The sequence below is a fragment of the Bemisia tabaci genome, chromosome 7, assembly GCF_918797505.1.
Source record: "Bemisia tabaci chromosome 7, PGI_BMITA_v3".
Taxonomy (NCBI): Eukaryota; Metazoa; Arthropoda; class Insecta; order Hemiptera; family Aleyrodidae; genus Bemisia; species Bemisia tabaci.
In genome coordinates, this window is record NC_092799.1 from 47,878,429 (window position 1) to 47,903,539 (window position 25,111).

Genomic DNA, 25,111 nt, shown 5'->3' on the forward strand with positions numbered 1-25,111 from the left:
ATTTAATTTCCAATCGGGAACTAAGTGCTTTTCTGCTGCTGCCTTTAAATGAATAGGTCGATGTTAAAACTGAATACGTCTTTTATATAAGCATATAATAGCAAGTCAGAATATAAGCATTCTTAGAGAGCTCAAGGCTCATCAAGATATGGATTGGATAGGTTTTTACATAGATTGTTTCAAATATTCCTTGCATCTGACTTTTTTCTGAAATCGTTATTATCTTAACTTTTTTTTTTCATGTTAGATATCAGCTTTAACGGAAGCCAGGACAGACCTTGAATCAGAAGTGCGGCTTTTGAATGACCATGTCAAAGACTTAACTTACCGGTTACAAATGTCGGAAGCTACAACTCTAAATCAAAATAACCTAGAAACAGAAACGAACAACCTGAAAGTTGGATTAGAATCAGCAAAAAGAACTATTGTAACCTTGAATGAACAGCTTAGCTCTGCTTCAATTGATATCAACAAAAAAACGGAACTAATCAATGGGCAAACAGAACTAATAGAAGATTTGCGACAACAGATTGAAAATTCGACCAAGGAACACCAATCGCAAGCTGAATTAAACTTAAAATTATCTGAGGAAATTGCAGCATTGAAACAGAACCTGTTCAGTAAAGAGCAAGAATTGAAATCTATAGAAGAAGACTATGCAGAGCTAAAATTAAGCCACGAAAAAAAAGATCGTGAATTGTGTAAGTACATCCTGGAAGAAAAGCAGCTGAAAGATGAATTGAATGCTTTAAAAAAGAAGTGTGAAGCGATTGAAAGTGAGAAAACAGTTCTGACTGAAACTTGTGACTCGCTCACAAGGGAAGTCGTATCACTTCAAGACAAAGCCTCAACTAAAGAACATACACAGGATCAAATTCAAAAACACACTCAGCTTGAGAAAGATTTAGAACAGAGGCAACATGATTATGAGAATGTTAAGGAGAAATTGAAACAAATAGAATTAGAAAATACTGAGCTTCGGGAAGAAAATAATCGGTTGAATGAGATGCTCTCTCTAGAAGAAGATGACTTGGAAACTCTTAAAAGTAAAGTATCTGACTTAGAAGATTTTGCGCAAAAATGTCAAGATTATGAAGAATTGAACGAAAAACTTAAACGATTGGTGACAGAGCACAATGAGCTTTTGAAAGATAATAGTAGACTAAATGAAATCATCAGTCAAAGTGCTGATGAAATAGCAATGCTTAAAGAAGGCACTCAAATTTTAGAAAATATAAAATCAGAAAATGAAAAATTAGTCAAAACCAATAGTGATCTTATGATGGATCTACAAAAATTAAATGAGAATTATAGTAATCTAAAGTCAGACCTCTCGAGCAAGTCAGAAGAACTTGTCAACTTGAAATTAGTTGCTGAATCATATGAAGTACTTAAAACCAAATATGAGAGTTTAGAAATGGCTGTGAACAAATTGATGAATGAGATTGCTGATAAAGACGCAGAAATTAGTAATTTTAAGAAATCAAACTCGACCAGTCAGTCAGTCTTGAATGAAATTAGTACATTAAAAAGTGAAAAAGAGCAGCTTATTCAAAGTTTGCAGGTGAGCTATTTTTCTTATTCCATCTCTGTTCAAATTCCATTTGTTTTAACCAGCCCTTAACTGAGTTTAACGCTATTAGTGTCGAACATACAGGGAAAACTGTGAGTGAAACAGACTCTTTCCTCCATCTACAAGGTGACATGGCATGATTGGGCTTTTGCACAAAAATTCATAAGATTCTGTCTTAATTTTTAATTCAGCTAAATTCATCCTCTTATATCTGTTTTACCTATTATTTTTTAAATCTTACTTTACCGCAAATATTTTTGACTATGCTTCAATAAAATGACTTACAAACGGAAAAATAAATGATCTAAAAAGAAATTTGTCAGATTAGAGGGTCCTCACATATTTGGGAGAAAACTCCGTGTGACACTCTCAGGACATGGTCACAAGGTTTGATTGCCAAATTTTGTTAAATTATTTCAAAAGTGGATTTTGATTTCGAGTAACCTCTGACTTTATTAATGACCATAGTTTTTGAAGTTCAGAACTTTTTTGACCAATTTATTCAAATGTTTGCTTTTCTTTCTTAGGTAAAACATTCAGAGAGTGTAGGCTACCATAGCGAGCTGCAGCGTATCAATGGACTTTTAGAACAAGAGCTGGCCGAAAAACAGGAGCTTGAGAAAGCGGTGAAAGTGACTCGGGAGCAGCTAGATGGGAACGAGAAAGTTCTTAAAGCCCGAGACAAAGAGATCGATCTTTTAAAAGAGCAGATCCAAACGCTCCAAACCCAACTAGAATATGTCAGTCAGCTTCTGCGTGTTGCTGATCGCCAAGAGGCTGAAGGAGAGCCTGATATAAAAGTGAGCAATATGTTCTCAGCTATAATAATTAAATTTATTGAAGTACTTCACAAAAAGGGGTCTCTAGGGCAACATGTATATTCCATTGAGGAGGTGAAACATTTTGTAACAGAACATGTTAGTAAAAATATATGCATCCATAAAACATCAGCTGTTTTAGAATGATAGCAGAACAATGTAAAAATTCGTTAATTTGATCCAACAGAAAGAAGCTACTATTTTTAACACATTTTTAAAACAACACATTTGTTTCCCCATGGAAATAGGTGCTTATGTGAATGGGCAAGCTGAGAATTCCTCAATAATATATAATTTTGATGGGTGACTAGTTAGTGCTATGATGACTCTGTTGTTGAGATTAGCATGATCTTTATACAAAAGGGAGTAACGATTTTCCAAAATGATATTTAATTATCAATTCCCAAAAGAAAAATTTTTTTTCTAATTTCGATAAAAAATTATGTGAGCAATCTAGAGTTTTTGTCCATCAACCCTGGGTTTCTCTCAATTCATTTAAACTAAATAATGAATTTTTTTTTCAAATGCAGCAAAAAAGCAGTGACTCAGATGATCGAAACCAAATCCTTCAAAAGATCGAAATTCTTCAGGAAGAAAAGAATAGTCTGAACTGTGCATTAGAAGCAGAACAGAACAAGTGCAAAACAATGTATAATGCGCTACGAGAGGAGAAAGAGAAAAATCAAGGCCTGAAAAATGATTTAGAGCGTCTCAAGTCACATTTGGTTTCAGTCGAAGAAACTTACACCCAAGAGCTAATGAATGCTGAGAAGCAGATCGAAGAATTGCAAACACGTTTATCCTCTGCAGATGAACGAGTTAAATCATCCTCCACAGCTTATACTTCTGCGAGGTAATTCATTTTATTCTTGCAATTATTTTTATTCGGAAGGGGTTTTTTCAAAATGCTGAACACTCCTTTTAGAGTCGCGTACTAAGCATTGAAATTCAGATTTTCAACTTTCAAAGTTTTGAGACTGCATGGTACCAAGAATATTAACTAAATGAACTGATTTGCAATGAAGAAAATAGAAACAGATTCTTCTCCAGGAGTGGCACCTGTAACTGAATGTATAACTATAGGAAGATAAAATAATTTCTGTATGGCTGACTAAAAATTATGCACAACATTCTGGGAAGGGGTCTGAAGCTGTATCACAAGAGAGGACGGGGGTAAAATCCAGCGTTATTTCATCATATAAATTTAAAAAAGTGTACACATTTTTGAGAAGAAAAATGTCCTTGAAGCAAACACCCTGAAGCTCTCAAAGTCTTAACTGGTCTGGAAATTTTTCCAAGGAAAAAACATCATCTAAAATCTTTTGAGGATCACAAATTCAAGAGCATTTTTTTTAATTAATCTGCTTTCAGTATCCGCGCCAATCAGCAGGTAGAATCATTGACAAATCAAGTTAAAGTCCTGACAGAGCAGCGCGAGCTGATTCAGCAGAAATTGAATGAAGCAGAGGATCAGGTTCAGAGCCATGCTGCATCACTGACCAACCTACAGATAGTTTTGGAACAATTCCAAATAGGTCAGCCTCATCACCGCTACTATTTTACCCCATTGTTTATGTTCATTCTCCATGAAAGCCTCTCTGAGTCGTCATAGTAGTGTTTAAAACATGCGTTACTCACTAGTTGAAAGTTAACCCTTCAAGAGCAAAATAAAAATCACTTTACTGGGCTTTTACTTTGTGTAGAAATATATTTTGCAATGAGTCTGTTATCCTCAGTAGCCGAAATATCGCTGTAATTTAATACCCTTTTTTTTGGCCTCTTTAAGCTCAGTTCAAATTTCCGATACAGTTCCTTAATATGAAGGGTAAGAAGTTGTTCAGTAATTAAAATTTGCAGAGCTCGAAAAAGTTTCAGAAGAGCTTTTCCTTCAAAATCTAAAAAAAATTTGAATATTAGTTAACACAGACATCTCTCCCTCGATTATTCTTTGTTTTATAGCTGAGAGCCATTCTTAAACCAGCCGGAGCTTTTTTTGCTCAAAGTGAAGAATTCCTTTGTGCCCTCTCTATTTCTTTCTAAAATACATTTACAATCTTCAACCGTTTGAATCTCAGATTAGGTTTTTCAGGATAACTGCAATGCATCCTTTCCTGAACTATGTCTAGCTGTAGTTAATTTCCACTGTCAATATAATATAACACCACACATTAATTTTTCTGCAACTAGTTATGTCCCTGCTAGAGCAGAAAATATTAAAAAAAAAGTTAGAGGTCGAGAATTCTCATTTGTAGGATTCCAAGGGTTAAGGATGGATCAGGACTGAAAACTTACAAAAGTTGTAGACTTGTACTAACCTGAACCTGAATTTAGCATTCATGTTGTCATGCTCATCAAGTTTTTCAACTTCATTTTCTAGATAAAGAAAAGGATATTCTGCTAGCAACTGAAAGGATTCAAGAAAATTTGCAAGCAGCTTACCGGAAAAACAATCAGCTCTGCTCGGAAATCAGCACCTTGCAGGTATGTAAAATCCAGTCATCTGGAGTAGGATTAGATTTGTCGATTTCAAACCGATCACACTATTTCCCTGCCATCTCCTTCCTCCTTCACATCTTTCTTTGTTCTATTCCCAGAAAACCTTAGGCTGCTCCTTGGTTTAAGGACCGCTCATCAAATACACAACGCTGAATTTCGGATTTTTCGAACCTACACCCCTGGTAACACTTTTGTGGCATAGGTCTTTATCCTTCAACACATAAGAACAATATGGCGTGGAGCTCTCCTAGACCCCCTTTCCCCTGTAGTGTTTCAAATTTTATGAACTGTCCCTTACAAAATATTTTCTGTTTAATAAGAGCTGCTCGGCAATAATGAATGTTGAATTTTATTTACTTTTACAAAATTAAGACAATTTTTTTTTTTTTTTTTTTTTTTTTTTTTTTTTTTTTTTTTGATGGAGGAACTATATGTCCTTTTCCCGATGGTCATATAAAGTTGGTTATTTTATTAGTCGAAATGTGGCATATTTTTAATCTACTATAGGCGGCACATCCCCTGACCGCTTTGCGGTCCAACCAACCCCCCTAAGTACTTTGAGCCTCAAGTAGTGTGCGTTATGAGTTACTCTCAATTTTACATTATAGAGTATGATTTGAAGTCAGAATATGTTAACATGACTTTGATCACATTTTTTTTCTTATTTGTCAGACTTTTCCCCTTTATATCTAAAATTTGGTAAAAACAAATATCTTCCTTTGAATTATTCCATCTCTTACTAGTGTATATTTCTGATTGTTATTTTACCCTTTAGACCCAATTAAGCGAAGCCAATGAAGGTCTGAAAGCAGCTGCCAGATTTACAGACCAGTTGAATGCTAAATCAAGAACGATTGAAACACTGGAGAAGCAAGGTAATGTTTTAATTTCTTTTTTCCTTTTCTCTTGCTGCAAAGTAGATCAACATCAACTCGATTAAACAGCATGTTTTAGCGCTTGTTTGGCTGGAACTCAAATCTCTGTAACAGTAATTGAACTTAATAGCCTCTTAATCTTGTAATCTATAGTACATACCATCAATCAGCATGATTGTAATTAATTGTATGATTTCTTAGATATTAAGGAAATGGAGCATATAAGTTAAAGCATCATATGCCTAGCAGCATTTGCAGGGTTATCACAGCACAGTCAGGGAATACTGGAAAATGTTAGTGGAAATGACAAAAGAGTCAGGGAATTTTTTTTGAAATATCGCAGGCAAGGTTTATGTTTTTATAGTTTCTATATCATAATGAAGTTTTGACTTGTATGCTCCCTAGAATTTCACAAGAAAACTGCCGCCAGTGTCTACTCTTGGTTTTTATCTGAAAATAGTACATTTTTAGTGCATTTTTAGCTTTAGTGAAAGCCATGTCCTTTGGATTCAGGCCAGGTCACTGTTAATTTTAGAAAATCCAAAAATTTTAATATTTATCATCAGAATAGGGGCAGACAAGGCAGGTAGTCTTCTTTTAACTTATATAGCTCATTGCTTCTTTACGAGACTTATTTTATTGTTAAAATTTTAATGAATGACTGCATTTCGCTCGTCTCGCCTTGCTTCATTCTTCTTTAACCCTCAAGTTAGTCTCTTATGTAAAATTTTACCATTTATACCTAATTTTTTTTTCTTTTTAAAGTCTCTTCATCAGACATACACAGCCTTCCTTTTTTAAAAAAAATATCAGAACTCAATTGTGAAGGAACAAAAATATTTAAACAATGCAATCCATACTTCTTTATGAACATATTTTTAATATTTTTTGTCCTCTTAAGTTTCATTTTAAAGTGCTTGCCCTCTAATGTGCATACTGATCTTATCTGCGTTCTGTTCCTTCTCTTATGAAAATTCTACTCAGTTTTATACATTTTTAAATCTAATCAACGTTAGACTTATAATTCATAGCATCTTCAGTCTAGAATTTTAAAGTTTCTTAAATTGTCAAAATGGAGAATATTAGTTGACCTCTGGCTTATTGCGGAAAAGTAGACCGTTTTAAGAGTATTTGTTGACCTGAGAAAATAAATCCTGTTGCTGTAAATTTAATTTGATGTGAAAAATCAAATATCAGCTAGATGCCTGAGTGCAGTATCTTTTCAATCTCAGGTATCTACTTGATACAAGATTTTCTGTCAAAATATACTTATTTCATCTTAGATTGACGACAAAATTGCGACAATTTATTTTCCATCAACTTGGTTATTAAACCTGGAAAAATCAAGATTCAACTTGATCAAATGTTTAAAGTCTAATGAACAGTTACCTATCAACTTCTTTGCCAATTCAAGTGCATCATCTCATGTGTGATAATAATGGTACCAAACCACACATGTTTCTACTGAAAGTTCCTACTTGGAACAATACAAACTCAATTAATAGCACAACGAATTTGTATCAAGAGTTCATTTTTAAATTCAAGCTTTTATCCCAAGTTTGTCCCTTAGAATTTTACACGTGAAAGGTGGATGGAATGAAAAATTTAAAACCGAGTAATTTCTTAGTCGGTGCAATTCTATCTATTAAATGGAAAAAAACACCAAAAACACAATATGTTTTTCATTTAATCAATGCACATTAAATACAACTGCTGACCTCAAATTTTTATCTGAATAAAGAGCCAGTTTTGAACCACCAGTTATATCAATTGTGACATTCGGAAAACATGTATTTCAATGGCAGTGTCAGTACATGTCCTCTTTTTCAACTTTTCTCAGAAGGAAACCGACCAATCTTTTTGTATCCAATTTTAATCAGAAGTTTTTAGATGGTTGGAGAGAAATAATGCAAATTTTCTTGAATTTTAAAAGGCTGGTTTTCCTTCATTAAAATAAATTGTGCCAGGAACTTTGGATTATTACGAACCAAAGCTTGTGTTTTCCAGTTTCACCATTGATGTGTGTTGTTATCAATGCAAAATTTTTAAAGGACAGTAAATTAAAAATGCTTCAATTCAGACCCTGTTCAGCATTAAATTCTATAAACCGCAGAAGAGTTCTACTAATGCAGGTTAAATCTCAGGTTTTTTGGGATGTTTGCCTCTGGTTTAGCAATTCAGTACTAATGTGATCAGTAGCATAGATCTTTCCTTTTACAAAAACGCTCATTGTTTCAACAAGCTCTATTAACCCATAAGCAGATTTCAGGTCCATGGATTTTCAAATTATCCCCCGAAAATGGTCTATTAAACGTACAAACCCAAGTTTAGTGGTGAGAGTTGAACATTATAAAGTTGTAGTGGATCTAATCTCATACAGTTATCCATGAGTATCCAGGTTTTTAGTCACTCAAGGTACTGTGTGAGGTGCTATTCATTACCAAATCAAAACATCTCTTCATTTTCTCATTACTCAGTCTTTAGCCTTCCATCTATTCATTCAAAACTTGGAATTCCATTTTCTCATGCATGTTTTCTGCCCAGTGTAAGTTACATAGACTTATAATATAATCTGGACCGCGTATAGGGTCTGACTTAAGGTGGAAGAGGTATGAAAGCTAGGGGGATAATTACTGCAACGTGATTTATGTGTAGTATTGGATGCCTGAAGGTAGTTTATTCCTCGCAATTTGCTGTACTATATGCAATCCGGGTTGCCTATCTATGGTCTCATCAAAAAAGATGCACCTGTGGTCTAGATTGTATTATATGTCTATGGTGAGATATTTTTTGAAAAGAGAGAATCGATGAGGGAGCGCTCAAGTATTATGTAACGCACTTAATAGGAGGAAGGCTTACATTTCGTCGTTTCTCTGACGTAAGGGCGTATCTTGAATTCCTCGTGAGCCTTGTTTTCCATAAGACTTCATGTTTTCCGGGGCTCATACGCAAATCGAGATACGCCCTTACGTCAGTGGAGCGACGATTTGTGTAAAACATCGGGATAGAGGCCAAAACCCTGGGTCGTGTCATAATCCAAATTCGAAATAAATTGTACACTCCTTAGTCTCCATAGATTTATGGACCTCAGAGGGACAAAGCCCTGTGTTCCATAATGATCTGAATTAAAAAAGATTGCATGCTTTTTAAAAGTAAAAACTTATTAGGCAATATTTTGTTTTGTAGCAAAGAAAAATTGGGTGAGATCCTGTCTTGTGTATCACAATTTTATGAGAAAGGGGGGGGGGGTGAGAAAAATACATAAAAAAGGTGTCGCCAAAAAGTACCTAACACTTGATCGCTCCCTCTTGATTTTTGTCATCAGAATGTACGAACAATTTTCGAAGAGATATCTGAGGAATCAATAAAATAAAAGAGAAGAATAGGTTGTTATACAATTTCATATTAATGATATTAATAAATTGCAATGTCTAAGAGCTGTCTATTTTTTGTAGTTCCTATAATGCTTGTATTTATTTAACGATTATCTGAATTATTTTTTCTTTGTTTTAACCCGTATAAATAGAGTTATTATCCATGAATTTTCTTTCTTCACCATTTTAACTTCTTTTTTTCTGTAATCTTGTAATCATCATGTAAAGGTAGGGATGTTTCTAAAGCATGCTTCAGATATCAACCTGGCTATTTTTACTGTAGATTTTGTAGATTTTTTTATGCTGTTTTCTTTCTTATTATTTGGACCCAATGCGTAGTTGCCACTAAATTTTTTTGCCTGATCAATCAAAATTCAAATTCTGAACAACCAACAATTGTATTTGAAGTGATAAGAGGGGGCTTCCTGCTTCCTTCCTCGATTTTGTTAACAAAAAAAATCAGTCATAATGCTTCTTTTTTAAAGAAAATAAAATTGAAATGAAATGTTGTCTAAGATTTTCACACAAGAGAAGTTAAGAAGAAACTAAGAACTATAAATATTTTTTTTTGCTAGTATTTGTAGGTGGGATAAAAATCCAAAGAAATTTGAAATAGCATTTCATGAACTAGAGACTTTAATTACTGCATTGAAGGTTCCAGTATCAAGATGAAAACTGAAATTCTAAAATTTCAGCGCACCTTCCAGAGCTCAGCTCCATGCCTCTGTTAGGCATTGCATACGTACCCTACAGTTTTGATCTCTAAGCACTGTAGCCTCTCATTTTTGGTTCTATGACAACCACAAAGAAGTTGTGTGTTTATGGAAAAAAAAGAAGAGAAAATCCCCTTGAGAAAGTATACTCTGAAATGTTTATGCAGAAATTTCAGGAAATGCTCTCTTGAAAAAAATAATGAGAATAGGAATTTTGAAAAGCCACAATCAAAACACATTAGTAAATTCATTTATCCATTCTGGACCAAGTTTCTAAAGGTTGCCAATTTTTTTTAAAAACGCGGGTTCTTTGAGATTTATCAATCAAGAAAATATTAGTCTGGATGGAGAATTTTCCAGATTGAAACATTTTTCTGAGAAATATTAAAAAGTTTCTCGCTCAGAATTCGAGGAGAAAAGAAACAAATCTTAAAACTTCGAAGTATTTGATTATTGTCAATTGATTTTTACCTCTCAACTCGTATCCATCAGTTCTTCCTTATTTTCAGTAAAAGTTAGGTTTCTTCTTTCCTCATAAACTATTCTCCTATACTCAGAAAACTTGTATTATCATTTATCTTGATGGAGTAATAGCCAGTCTTTTTCTATCCGTGGAGGATATCTTATATCTTACCAAAAGCAAAGTCTGAGAATTGTCCGAAATAAACTATTATGTCTATGGAATAAACTTGGCTTATCTAATTCAACGCTCTAATTTGAATGACTCAGCTGTTTAGCATGAACTACTTGCATTTTGTTGGCCGCTGTCTGCTGCTCAACGCTCATCGCATGTCGTGGCTGTTGGTCGTTGAGTATTACATCAGATATTTGAGTATTTTTTCACTTCGAATACCTGTGCAATGCTCTCCGATCGCCAGACCAATTCGTCTCTTCATTTCTTCGTATCTTTCAACTGTTTATTGCCCGAATGACTTATCTTCTGCATCTCCTTCTGTTTTTAGTTTATGATTTTTTTAATTTAACAATCCACATACATATTCAACCTAAGTGTATCAATCCATTCATTTATTTTTCTTTTTTATTCCAATTTATTTACTCATTTGTCTATTTTTATTCATCTGATACTTTTCTCATAGCTAGTTTATTAATTTTATGTCCATAGTGTAGTGTAAACAAAAGTTCTCACGCGGTTCAACACTGTCTTTTGTGCCTAAATATTATTATATTTTTGTTAAAATCTTTGAAGTAGGGGAAAGAGGATTGTTCTAAGTTCCAATGTGTAAGATTTGAAGTCTTTCGAGAGGGTTCTTTTTCCTCCCGTATTTTGATCAGAAGTTTCTGCATATAAAACTTGATCAATTTCAAACATAATATATTAAATATGAAAGAATCATGTTTGAAATTTTTCAACCTGACAATTTCAATTGACGTTGATTTAATAGGTGAAATTTCAAACAATCCATGCTCCCCCCCCCCTCCCCTCACCTTTTTCCTACTCTTTCAAAACAAAGAATCGAACAATTTACAAATGTAATGCTCAGGTCTTAGTAATACATGTTTTTTAGACTGCTGCGTCCAACCAAGAGCACTTGATAATTCAGCATCCATCTAAACTATTAGGATAATAATTTGTCTTATTCGGTCACTCATTATATTTTAAACAAAACGAAACTAAAATTCAACTCCTTTCAATATGTATTTACAATCGTAATCCATTTTATTTTTACTGCTCAACCAAAGAAAAATACAGTCATTTCTCAGAAAGAAGTTAATTAGTCTACTTTTTTAAGAAACATCATGAGGAAGTAAACAAACGATATTTTTCCCCCTCTGATTTCCAAGATTCTAATGGCAGCTGGAAAAATTAAACATTTTGTGTCAACTCCAGCGGGCCATCAGGGCACTCTGGTTCAGTTTAGTTACCACTTTTTAATTCATGATAATATGATGTCATCTAAACATCAAGCATCATCCTGATGATCTCTGAGCATCACTGCCAAAATTGAAAAAGGAAAATATATAGTTCCTTTCAATGAGCACTCATATTTTATTTTTTGTTTTTTTCAGTTGCTGAGTTAAAAGCAAAATTAAGCAAGGCGGAAGCTAAGATCGATGCCGTGAGCCGTGGAACAGAAAGCAAAATAGACAGGTAATGAGAATGTAAAAGTACTATTTTGGGAATGTTTTTGCTGAACAGCCTACAAGTCATTTTTTCAGCTTCATTTTCAAACTAAGAAGAAGCATTTAAAATTGTTCATAAAATTTACCGTTTTTATTCTACAGATAAATTGATCATACTTTTTTCATGAAAATTTATTTTCTTGCATTTTCTTATTCCCCCTATAGGTTACTCGTTCATGTTGTTTGCGTACCTACTTATACCAGATTAATTTTGCAGTATCTACTTATTTAATAAAAGCGCTTAATGCAGAAAGGGCACCTCTCGGTTGCAGGGTCTCAGAATCTCTAGTAGTATTTCATCCGTTTTAAGTAAAGCAAATGTTTGGGCACTCCCAGTCTTAATTACATAAACTCTAAGCACACTAAATTTTTACAAATTTAAGGAAAATCTTTTGGAGCTGTGAAACAACTGTCCTTAATTTTGTAAAAAGCTTTTTTCCATTTCTCCTCTTCTGAACTGCCTTTTCTGATTATTTTTAAGGTGTTTGGTACGAAATCTAGTCGTTGGGTATCTCAGTGCCCCAATCAATGGCAGAACACAAGCTTTAAACGTTTTGGCAACTGTCCTTGACATGAGCAAAGAAGACAAGCAGCGTGTGGGGCTCGAGCCCGGAGGCAATGCATCCCATTTCCAAGTGAGTATCTATTTGAGTGATCTGCAAGAAGAAGAGAATGTAGTGCTATTCACTTGTCTTTAAAATCCTCTACCAGTATATGCTGTTGAGAACAAACATTTTAATCTGTAAAGAACAGCCATTCAAATCAAAATCCTTACATCCTTCTTCAAAGGATCAAAATCTTGCACTTTGATTGTTTTTTAAGTTTTTGTGAGTGACCCTCTTTACATATTTCTCAGTTTTGAATGGGGCACTTGCGCTAGTTACAGAATCGTATTTTAGTGGTCCGTAAAAAATAGTCAAATCTGTCCAATCGTCAAATTTCCAATATTCACAAAGGTATTGCCCTCTGAAAAATATGGCATAGACATCATTCACTGCGATAGTACATACTGTGGTTCCTTCCACTTCAGTTTCATCTTTGTTTTACATTGAGCAACTAGTGCAGATGTGCTTATCATTGATTCATGAAACCAAGTCAGAAGAAACCATAGCATGCACCACTGTGATGGATATTTTACAGTGTGTTTTTCAATGAGGGGTATCTCTATTAATGTTGACCGTTGAAAATTGGTGTTCGGTCTGATAAATTATTTTTAACTAGCTAATCCATAAGCCTTAACCATCAAAACATGATTATGTGACTAGGGCAGTTGACTCATCATCCAAATTTGAGAGGAAAAGGAATTGGGCAGAATGGTACATAAAAATTTTCTAAAACGTCCAAGATACGTTCATTCATTTCACATACCTGACTTTCAGTCGTTACAGTATCTGGTAAAACTAGAAAAATAGGTTAGTTGAGGAGGCAGCTGAAAAAATAGCCTATGCATAAACCCTTCTTTGACAAGGATTCTAACCATGAGAATGCAAGAAAACTCATTCATTTTCTCAAAAACGCAACAAGTTATCAACAATTTCAAACTTTAAATGCATTTTTCTAAATAGAAGGTTTTTGCGTATGGGCTGTGTTTGCAGCAGTCTCCTCAATTTATGTGAAACGGGATCTATCAACACAGTACTATACATACTTTTGTAATTTTAAAATATCTTTTTCTTCTGAACTTATCCTCTGTGATTTTTCTCTTTTGTTTCAGTCATTATCAGAGGCTTTTATCAAATTTTTAGAGAATGAGTCTCAGCCGCAAAATGTCTTGAAGATGATCCCTGAAAATAAATCAAATGTAAGTATTTCTACTTCACTAGTCCATCAAAATAATTTTGCTCAACTTGCTTCATTGTAACATGGTATACATAAGTTAGTAAATAATTCTTACTAATCGAGAACAGAAATTACTCTGAGAATATTACTCAGACTAAATTAACCGTAAAGGAACCAAGTTACATTTCGGAAGAAAATAAAGTAGGAACAGTTTGAGCCAACTGGTCTTACACTTTCCCTTGTCAGAGATTCCAAGTTGATAAAAAAAAATTTAGAGAGTGAAACGACAGGGGTTAAAAGTCATTTTTAACATAGCGCCCTGAGGAAGGATAAAACTTGTAATCTCTTTTTCATGATAACTACCTAGTGTGGCTTGGTTCCTTTCTTCTAAACTCACTCCATTTTAATATTACCCAAACATTTCAGCACAAATTTTTGTTTGTTACTCTGCACCTTGCATTACAAAACCGTCTTCATCCTAATTATATGTAACTATATGTGCTTAGGGGTTATCCGTAAATTACGTTACGCAACCTTTCTGCTTTTTTGACACCCACCCACCCCCTTGTGATACAAGCGTAACGCTGTTCCAGACACCCTCATAATAACAACTTGATATTTACCTCGACACCCACCCCCAACTTTCGCACAGGAAAAAACTGGAGAGAAATTTTCTCTCTGAAAACTGGGGAGGGCGTAGCCCATGTTAATGAAAGGCTCTGTATTTCAAGGGACAAGAAAGAACAAGACAAAAAACTTGGGACATGTGACTTAAAAAGAAAAAAAATAAGTGACAATTCAGTATGTATGTACTGCTACAACATGATACTGAGCTTGACACCCTCCCACCCCTTGTCACTCTCAGCCACAAAATTATGACGACCTACTCACTCTCTGGAGCATTACGTAATTCGACGGTGTAAGTCGGCAATCACATAACTCGGTTTGCAACGTTGCAGACTTCCTGTTATACTTTATTTTTTAAACAGAATACCACTCAACGGCAATTCTTTAAAACTGCTGTGATTTTTCTTCTCTGTGCGAAGAAAATTCTGCATAAACTTTAAGGAATGATGTCAATTTGTCCTCCTTTAAAAAAATAACATAGAGGCGGAGATTTTCAGACACCGCAAACGAGATATGTGATTGCAGACTTACGCCATCGAATAATGGACAGCCCCTGATTTATCCTTTTTGCTGTGTGGAGAAGAACCCTTCAAAAATTTTACTCCACAGTTTTGAGCAAGGATTCATTCATCCCATCCTTTCAATTTGCGACAATTCAAAATCCTGCACTCCTCAAAATCTCTTGTTCAAAGCTGACGCTTGGTTAGCTCGTGTGTGTGCACGAATCGGCCTCTGATCAAAATAACTGTTTCAACGGAGGATTGAACGTCTGTTTTGTATCATCTTTCCATTTGATGCTTCAATGAAAACAATTTACCAATTTATTTATCTACGCTCAGTTTCATCTGCCTAACATCCATCTTAGTCTTGAAATTTTAAATCATTAATCCTATCGTAACCTCTATTTTTCAGACAAATGTGACGGCTCACCGTCGTTCTCCATCAGGATCAGTGTTACTGTCAGAAGCCTCTCTGCCAAACATTCCACAATTTCCTGTCAATAGAAACTCAGGGTCCATACTCAAAGATGTTATGAAAAATGACAGATAATATATTTGTATTCATCGTTAGGTAAATTCATGTAATTATCATCCACTCCTTTGATTGTTACTTGTAAAATACTATTTATTTAGTTATATCTGTAAGTTTAGAATGGTGCAATTGTGAAGTAATAACTAATTTTGTTAAATGCTATGTGTTTTTAAAACTATTACTGTGGCATTAAAATTAATCTTTTTTACAAAAATTTTCTCTTGTTTTTCACTTCCTGAGTTTTTTATTTCAATAGTTGATGTCCATTAAATTTTAATGTACTGGGAGTCCGAATACCTGAGTTGGAAATTATCAAACTGGATTTGCAAATGTAGTTAGAGTAATATGGTAGGAGATCAACCAATTGATAATTTTTAAATCATACGACGTTCTCTAAAAATCAATCCTTGCCGAATAAAAATTTGAATACAAATTTACTCTCAGAAAATACTTATTTATAAAGAAAGTTATGAAAATTTTTCATTTCAATTTTTAGACACTTTCCAAAAAAAAATTCTCTGATAATTAGGAAGAAAAATACCTACAATTTTTCTCTCAAATTCGTGATTAGTCCAAGGAAGTTTGGCAACGGCTGAAGGCTCATACCACGTTTTTTCTTATCATGGCAGAATACTACGCATTTCGTTGTTCCTTTGATGTAAGGGCGTATCTAAATTTCTACATGAGCCTTGAGGAGCATAGAAACCCATGGAGAATAGGACTCATGTGGAAATCGAGACACGTCCGATGATTTCTAGAAGAGAGTAAGCTTTCCTATAAATCTTTCATATTTCTAAAAACACTGGAACATCCTATGGGAAACTTGTACAGATATTCAAAAGTATAAAAGCAATTTATTTATTATTTGGGGGTGGATCAATAGATGTCGCAATGAAGTGCAAAATCAGGATTTAAGTTTACTTAAAGTCTGATAATTTTTAAGGAATTCTGGCGTTTTGACTCTTTGCACTCAAATGTCAACTACCAGTCAACCGAGTGCTTCATGGGCTTTGTTCATGTTGACCTTCAGCTGACCGAAAACTCGGCTCTCAAGTGGTAAAATGAGGTACTGCACTCTTCAGGGATGTTCATCAACTATCAGAGATACTTGACAGAATTTTGACTGCCAAAGATTGCTGGTAGCTCGTTCTTATGCCAGTATGGTTCTGCACTTGAGTGCAATAAAATTGATTCACCAGCTCAACTATATTCCGAGAGCCAGGCAATAGTTAATGGGAAACTCGTGACACAAGTTATGACCACTTAAATCGATACTTACACGTACTGACACAGAATATGGTTGTCTGCAACGTTGAAGTGTGTGCCATTTTTTGGCAGACAACCATTTTCGCATCCGTGCAGATTTAAGTGCTCAAAACTTGTGTCACGATTTTGTAACTAAATATCGTCAGGCTCTAGGACTACTATACTCATGTAAGGGCATATGCCCATGTATTTAAATAGAGTGCAGGAAGGGTAATCCTAAAAAAGAATTTGAGGGCAAAGAGTCAAGCTAAAAATTGAATTAAGTTTGCTTTTAATCATCTTCAAAAACCTATTCTGTGAAAATCTGCTGTGAAAGTTTTTGATAGACCTTGCATAAAAATCAAAATTTCGCATTCTTTTTCAAAATAAAAGTTCTTCAACTATATTTCTTACAAGAAATACAAACATTAACAGTAAATAACTATATGTACACTTTACACATTTTCTAGGAAAAAAATAAATGTAACAATATTAAACAATTCTTAATGAAGATTAAAAGAAGTACAAATCTAAGGAAATTCTTGTACTAACTTAAGAGACTGTCACTTCTTCGAAAAATAAGAGAAAGAAAAAAACATAGAGGTGAGAATAGATCGAACAGTGAATTTCAACGACCAAGTCTAATATTTTTTGTTGGCAGTTTCTCTCTGCGCTCAAGACTACATTGATATGTGATACTTGGCATGAAATTTTTTATTTAGCCGCTCAATGTATTGATCAAAAAAGGTTAGTGCAGGTAACAAAGGTTGAACTAAGAGTTAATCATGATGAAGTTCAATTATGCGCTCATGGTTCTTCAACCCCCCCCCCCCCCCCTATTTTTTTAACATCACATGCATTAAGAGAACAGCTGCTCTTTATTAAATAACCAAATTCTTCGATAAAAATTCTTAGTGCAGCAAGTGAACTGTTACAGCTTTTTTGTAAAAGGTTCATTTTTTGGTTAAGAACTAAATTTTGTTAAAATGAGCCCTATATTTGTTGATTCTTTTACCACTGTATGCAAAAAAGATGGAAAGGATTGGTTAGATTGAACATTTAAAAATTGAGAGGACACCAAATCTTAATTTACTCATAACCAACTCATCAGTCTACACTTAAACTCCTTTGAATTTGAAACAGCAAGAAGAAAGGAGAGAAAATAGAGGTGACTGAATAGCAAAAGGAGAAACTAAAATTTCTAACCCTTCAGTTTTATGCTACCAGTTTTGACAGATTCATAATTTGTATCATACTCCACATTCAATCTATCTCACTTTAATTATCAGTATCTTTGATATCTAGCAATGGAAATTCCTGAATAGTAATAGATTCTGAGAACCTCATTCTCCATACTGGTGTTGAACAAGAGTGAAATTAAGTGCCTTGAAATTTTTTGTTAGACTTTCAAATGTTCAACATTTGTGAGCTCAAAAATTGAAAAGTAAAAACAAGTAGAAAAAAAAAATTGATTGATTTGCCGATTTAATATTAATAAAATATTCCTCAATTTCATTATCTTAAAATATGTGCTTCCTTCATGCTGGAATAATATGGATTGAAAATAAAAGCTATACTTTTTTTTGGACCAAGAAAGGAACAATGACCAAGCTGCAAGGAGATTTAAAAAAGTTGGAAGTAAGAGCAGTTTCTGGAATAGGGAATGGCAGTCCCTTAAACTTATAGAACTAAGGTAGGTACATCAGACTTTAAACAGTAACAATTGAAAAGTGTTCATCGAAATTTCAAACTAAGAAATCTTCCTATTTCTTAACTCCTCCACCCATAAGGCCATCAGTAACCAGTTTTTGGATCCTAATTTTTTGGGAGTGAAAATATGGTTACTAGTATTATGCCTCGCTTTTAAGCCCAATTTACACTATCAAACTTTTCATCCATCTCTTGGATGCAATTTGTCGAATGAAAAGTTGGACAGTGTGATCCTAATGAGAGAAAACGACAATTTGATGAAAAATTGAACGGAAACTTGAATGTGACATCACATTAAACTTTTCGAAAGTTGAACGAAAAGTTGGAACGAAATCTTCCGACCGACACGAGCTGAAACTGTATCTTCACGAACAGCAGACTGATGACGACATCACACTTCAACGGTAATTAAATAGAATTTTTTTGCGTCCGACTTTCCATCCAACTTTTCCTTCGGTTATGTCGGTTGAGAAGTTTGATATTGTGAATTGGACTTTACCGCACTCTTCATTACACATGCTAAAACTCAACTTAATTCAGAGGGATCCTCTTGATTGGCAGCTTGTAAGATGTGAGCCATAAAGTCATGGCACTCCATGACAAGCGATACTGAACACATATAACTCTTCATAGTCCAATATGAATCATCCTTCACAGCATCCCTGAACTTTTGCGTAACTTTGAATAAAATACGACCGACTTGATACACCGATATTGCAAAAAGTACTGACAGATACTCATGCCCTGGTTTGTGTCTGTAGTGGAATAGGGTTAAAAGGAGCTGATTTTCTTCACTAAGAAATCTATGTGTAATAATTCGACGATCTGAAAAAAGAAAACCATGTAAGAGGGAGAATTTGAGCTTATTGATGCCGGTAAAGAAGATTAACTTTGTGTCCGTCAATTGTTCATACGACATTAATGGCTCCCACATTAAGGCACTAACTGTCTCAGTCTGGCTTTGTTGATCACTTGTTTCTACTGGCTTAGCAGATTTTCTGACAATGAACGGTTTAGGTTGTTCAAATGCATCAAATGAAAATCCTTTCAATTCGACTTTTTCTTGATTTAATCGAGACAAAATAAGGCTTGCACCGAGAGTTTCATCTTTACAAATTCCACTCATGCTGCCTCCATTTGAATTTTCCTGCCTATTTTCTGATCCATCTTCAAACTCACCCAGACTGTGCGTGGTGTTGTTTTTTTCACTTCCACTTTCCTCAAGCTCAAGGTTGCATGTTTCAGATTCATTTTGACTTTCCATCATAAAAAAGTCATCAATTGCACTATTGTTGTCACTATAATCATCTGTGTCCATCTTGTTATTGTATTCGATGTCATCTTCAGTTTTTACAAGACTCAAATCTGATTCATTGACATACGTTGAGTTCATACCATTTTCAGAGTGTACTAAGTTTGAGACACACTTGCCTTCAGAGTGATTTTTCAAGACTTCATCGTTTGTTCCCCCCAACAAAATCTTAGTTTCCTTCTTTTCACCTCTTTTGTTAACAGGAACATTGCTAGAAGAAATAAGTGCATTTCTAAGTTCAGCTCTGGGTTCACTTCTAGGCAAAGAGTCAGGGGAAATTTCTCTTTTACTGTTATCAGTATTCATCGCTTTTGACTGGTCTTCAGTATCCGATTCTATTTCAGTTTTAATCATGATTGAAACATCAAGTGAATCAATTTCTTCCGTTCTGTCCTTGGAGAAGTCGGCTGTGATTTCTTTTGAAATTCTGCCTTCATTTGTTGTGTCCATTATACTTTCATCTTCACTTTCAAGCTCAATTTTGATTTGAGGCTGAGTCGATGACGCAGTGGCTCTTAGATCATTGAAACTTGGGCTTTCAATAGCATGAACCATATACTCATTTCCAGTCCTTGGCTCACTTTGTGTATGTATTGCACTGCCTCTTGGGGGTTTTTTTCCTGTAGAAATATCACAAGAGCTGTTACCTGATTCTGAAAAATTGAGTTCATTTTCATCCAAAATTTCCTCTTTGATTCTGACAACTGCATCAATGCTTTCATTTGGTTTTTGTACTTTTTCACTTGGAACGGTTTCTTCAGGGACCATCTCCTCCTTTACGCAATCAATCAATGGATTCGTTGCATCTCTTCCTATTTCCAAAGTGTCTTCTGATGGCATCTCCAAAAGAAGCCTTTCATCACTATAATTTTCACAGTTTTCTGAAACATTAAGAATAAAATGTGAGACGGATCTCTTTGGGATTGATTAGCATGCGTTTGATATTGCTATGCTATTTTTCTGATTCTGTAATTTAAATGTTGCCATGAAGATTCATCCCCAAAAAAATTTCATCATAATACAATGTATCTTATTTCATCTCCGTCTCAGCCACATCTTTCAACCCTTTCAAAAGAAACAGAATGCACCACTAGACAAGACACGAATCTAAGCATTCTGATACATGTTTCCATTTCAAAAATTTTTGGGGACATGATTCAAGCTACGAAATTCTCTGAAATTAATTCTTTAACCCACATATTAATTTTTTCTTCTTCTTTTTTTTAAACATTGGTTTATATTTTACCTTTACTGAAGATCATTAAAATGAAGCTGTCACCATAAGTATTTTGAATAAAAAAATGATTTCAAATTGATAAAAACCTACCCTAGTGGCCTAAAATTGTTTTCAAAAACTCTGGAAAAAGTGTTCAGATATTCGTATTGGGAAAATCTTTTAGGCTATTTTTTAAGTAAAATTTACAATAAGTAAAAATTAAGAAAAAAGTGTTAAAATTTTTTTTGAAAAATTACTGTAGTTTTTTAAACATTTTTAGTGTAAAAAAACTAGGTGCAGTTGATATTTTAAGAGTTTTTTTAACACTTTCATTTAAATTTCACCGTTCGTTAATTTTACTTAAAAAAATAGCCAAAGAGGGTTTCCTAATACCTAAGAGCATTTTAACAGGTTTTTTCAGAGTTGCCTATTCGAAAAGTAGGAGTTTTTCAAAAGTTTTTTTAACGGTTGATGCTACTAGGTAATAATATAAAACCAAAAATCAGTTCTGACCTGCTTTTACCAAAGATATTACCTTTTAAATAAAGTCTTGAGTGAGGATAAATGGAAGATTACCAACATTATGGTAAAGTTATTAGATCTAGGAGGTCCAGCGGTATGATTCCTGGGAAAAATGTAAATTAAGTATTTATCTTTCTTTCGTATCTTTGCTGGTGAAAAATTATGGGACAATACTTACCATCGTCTAATGCTGGTTCACTTTTGAAATAAATGACCGTGGTAGGTTTTGGAGGTGAAAAATGTTCATCTTCAACAGGATCTGAAAGACAAAAATAAGCGTGATATAAAAGTGAAATGCGATACGAAGACTTACATATTGCTGACTTGCAGTTCATGAAGAGAGAGAAACTGACCAAACCACTTGGGTTTGGTTGATAGTAAGAATTCCATAAGGCCAAAATTCATAGGTGAACATAATATCACAAGCAGAGAAACAATTTTGCAGTTAGCGCAATCTGACATCTTGCTTGAAGGTGGATTTATGCTGCGGATACAGATCCTTGTAAAAAATCTTGATTTTCTCGCTAACCATTTGATCAAAACTGCAGAAATGCGTATTTAGGTTGCAGTGTTTGAAAATCTTTGTTCCTATTTTATTTTTTAAAAGGTGACTGAGCCCCAGCATCAAGGCTTAAAGTTGTCACAGAATTTTCCTCACATGGAGGAAAAAATCACAAAAGTTTTCAAGAAATGATGATGAGTAGTCTCTCAGGTAGAGAATGAAGTATGACAGGAGGTCTGCAATGCTGCAAACCGAGATGCATATTTCCGCTATTGCATCATCCGTAAACCAAACTGAAGCTGAGCTTAATAAGATTAGAATAAATTCAGCACTTCTACCTTCAGAACTCTCCGTTTTGGAGGAAAATTGGGGAACTTATATGATGCAATCTACTGGTGCAGATAGAGGTGGGCCTGATGCAAAAGGTGGTGTCAGCAGCTTTAATTTTACTAGCAAACCAGAGTCACAAACTCAGGCTCGTTTTTAAGGTGATTCGTCAAGCTCAAAAGAAGTGGTCGAACTGGCATGCGATATATCGCATCTTTTAGATCAAAAATCTCGGCAGATTTTGAATTTTCAGTAAAGAAAAGGACGATAGCCCCTGCGCATGAGCCTAAAGAATCATTCTAAACCTTAAAATCGGCAAAATTCAGAGAAATGAAAGCAGGATAGTGTTTGGAAAAAAACCTCGCATTCGATTCAGCTATCGATTTCGGTATCGAATGCGAGGTTTTTTTCCAAACACTATCCTGTTTTCATTTCTCTGAATTTTGCCGATTTTTGGGTTTAGAATGATTCTTCAGGCTCATGCGCAGGGGCTATCGTCCTTTTTTTTGCTGAAAATTCAAAATCTGCCGAGATTTTTTACCTAAAAGATGTGATGTATCGCATGCCAGTTCGACCACGTCACTTGAGCTTGACGAATCACCTTAATCTGAAATCATGTGATATCTGCACCTTAAGAACCCTCATGTGATCTTTACAAGAAGAAAACCTTAATTAAGTAATAATTACCATCAGAATTTTCAATTTGCATTGACAAATCAGCGTAGGGATAGGGTTTAAAATTTCCATTGTTCATAGAATTATTGTGAAAACCATTTGGTAGCACACCGCTCAGAAGGAATGATCCAGCTTCTAACACAGCCTCCATTCCAGAGAGAGAAACTGTTGCATTTGGAGTCTGCCTTTCTCGGTGCTGGAGCTTTGGGTGACAATTTGCAGGTGTAGTTGCCGTTCCCGTAAATGCTGAAACTTCAGATATGTCAACATGGTCATTTGTTGGCCCTTTCGCTTTATCTTCATGTGGTTTCGGGATTTGTACATTATCCTTGATTTTGCCTCCTAATGATGAAATGCAGCGATCAGAATTTTTAAATGTCTCATCATTCATGTGGGAAAAGGGCTCTCTGCTATCTTCAGTTTCGTGCGGAGGTGATGGTGAATTTGCTGGTGAAGTTTGTATCCCTATACTTACTTTATTTATTGGTGTATAAATGTGATCAAAACTCAGTTTACCTTTAAGCTTTTCAGTTTCCAATGCCCCTCCAGGGTCAACCCTCCTTGCCCAATCCGAAAATGCACTTCTTTGAGTCTTTCTGTCGGCTATTTCTCTAGCTTCTGTTAGTGAAGATTTGCTCAGGAGCCTGTTTAGGACTGGGTCTTCGTTCATCATTGTCTTGGTAAATTCATTGAAACTTTGAGATGAGACCTCTGTGTTTGCTGCACCAACAAAAAGTTTGCTGTAATGTCCACTTGTTGGTCTGGAGATATCCTCAAAAATTTTAAAAGTTCCTGGTAACACTTTTCCTCTATACTGACGCTTGGCAACAGTCTTTTTCGACTTTATGCTGTTGTTAGCAGTAGTTTGCATACCTCTTGGTTGATGGGGATTTGTTGAATCAAACACCTTATCAAACTTTCGAGGTATACTTAGAAGTGGATTATTCAGCCCTGAGGCCCAACGTTGTTGGTTTAAGTGGTTGACAGTGGATGCAGAGGAGCTTTCAGTATCCTTGGATGGAGGGCGTAGTGAAGTATTCCTTGGATCTGGTGTAACATTATCAAGTAAATTCTTCTGAGAGGTTGCACTGTTGTCTTTGCACTGTCCTAGTGAGTTATCTGATGGACGGACTCTCGTGAATGTCCTACATCTGGCAGCAGATGACGAATTTCTTGATTCTTTGGTCAATTTGATGGTGTTTTTAGCCTGTATAGGCTTCTTCTTTGGAAAACAGCGCAGAGAAGAAGGCTCTGAGGGAACTAAAGAAGAATGTCGTATATCTAACAAATTGATTTTCGGAGCAGTAGAAATGATTGGTGGTTCCCAAGTCATTACGGTATGCACTATATCGGTAGGAGTGTTTTGGCATGGTTTTCTTCTTGACAAACTGGGTTCTGCAAGTTTATTTGTAGGTAAAGGAGTCTTGTTGGAATTTTTCTTACTCTGCACAGGAGAGATGGGCGGACACTCTTCCCATTTAAGTCCTTCAAGTTGGTCAGCATCTAGAGAATCCTTTTCCGGTAGACTTGCGTCGGGAGGTGGCTCATTAGCTTTGCTTAAATCGATTACCATTGGCTCTTTGTCACTGAAGATAGTTTTCCGCTTTCCTTTACCTCGAGGCTCTCTTGCTTTTGAAACTACTAACATCGAATTTTTCGAACGTTTTGGACCGGTGACTGCAGTGAGGTGCTTGTGTTGGAAGCGAGTCTTTTTCGAGAAAATGTTGAGCATTTTCAGAAATTCGGTGGAAATTTCATTAACATTGTTCTTGCGTCTTGCCTTTGGTCGAATAGGAAGATTGGAGAGAAGATCAGCAGTTGACTGAGTCACAGACTTTGCAGACATTGCAAAAATCGCGTTAGATGAATGAGGGTCACCTCATTCAAAACAAAATACAACGAAAATTATAACATTTGAATGATTTGACTTCAACACCCTCCATGACCCCCCAAAGTTCGTTTACAATTACTAAAGTTCCGATTAAAACTTCCACAACAATAACAAACAAAACCTCATGGATATTGAGGTTGAGGTTATGGTCAACGACGGCACCGGACTTCATCTTTTGGCGGTATTATTTTGTCCAGTTTAAAATGACACATTTTAAAGGACATCTTACACTTTTTCCTCCACCTATAAATAAAATAATATTCTCTAAACGTAGAAGAACAT

The 25,111-nt window shown here is 35.0% G+C and overlaps 3 protein-coding genes across 5 annotated transcripts in view; 2 read left to right on the plus strand and 1 right to left on the minus strand.

Annotated features, from left to right (window-relative positions):
- Positions 1–15,643, plus strand: part of LOC109039685 (uncharacterized) — a 38,767-nt gene extending 23,124 nt beyond the window's left edge. Inside the window, exons 9-18 of the mRNA XM_072302607.1 lie at positions 248–1,564; positions 2,101–2,373; positions 2,922–3,244; positions 3,763–3,926; positions 4,769–4,872; positions 5,663–5,762; positions 11,878–11,959; positions 12,473–12,626; positions 13,706–13,792; positions 15,310–15,643. Of these exons, the coding sequence (XP_072158708.1) occupies positions 248–1,564; positions 2,101–2,373; positions 2,922–3,244; positions 3,763–3,926; positions 4,769–4,872; positions 5,663–5,762; positions 11,878–11,959; positions 12,473–12,626; positions 13,706–13,792; positions 15,310–15,447 (2,742 nt within the window). The 3' untranslated portion in view covers positions 15,448–15,643. The remainder of the gene's footprint in view (positions 1–247; positions 1,565–2,100; positions 2,374–2,921; positions 3,245–3,762; positions 3,927–4,768; positions 4,873–5,662; positions 5,763–11,877; positions 11,960–12,472; positions 12,627–13,705; positions 13,793–15,309) is intronic.
- The window catches only part of LOC109036822 (uncharacterized), a 319,487-nt gene that overhangs the window by 211,786 nt on the left and 82,590 nt on the right, over positions 1–25,111 (plus strand). The window lies entirely within an intron of this gene.
- Positions 17,049–24,968, minus strand: LOC109039688 (uncharacterized). The gene is made up of 3 exons (XM_019055289.2): positions 22,951–24,968; positions 21,613–21,693; positions 17,049–20,577 (listed from the first exon to the last, which is right to left on the minus strand). Exons 1-3 carry the CDS (start codon positions 24,782–24,784, stop codon positions 18,911–18,913), a joined length of 3,582 nt encoding a protein of 1,193 aa, XP_018910834.2. The 5' UTR covers positions 24,785–24,968; the 3' UTR covers positions 17,049–18,910.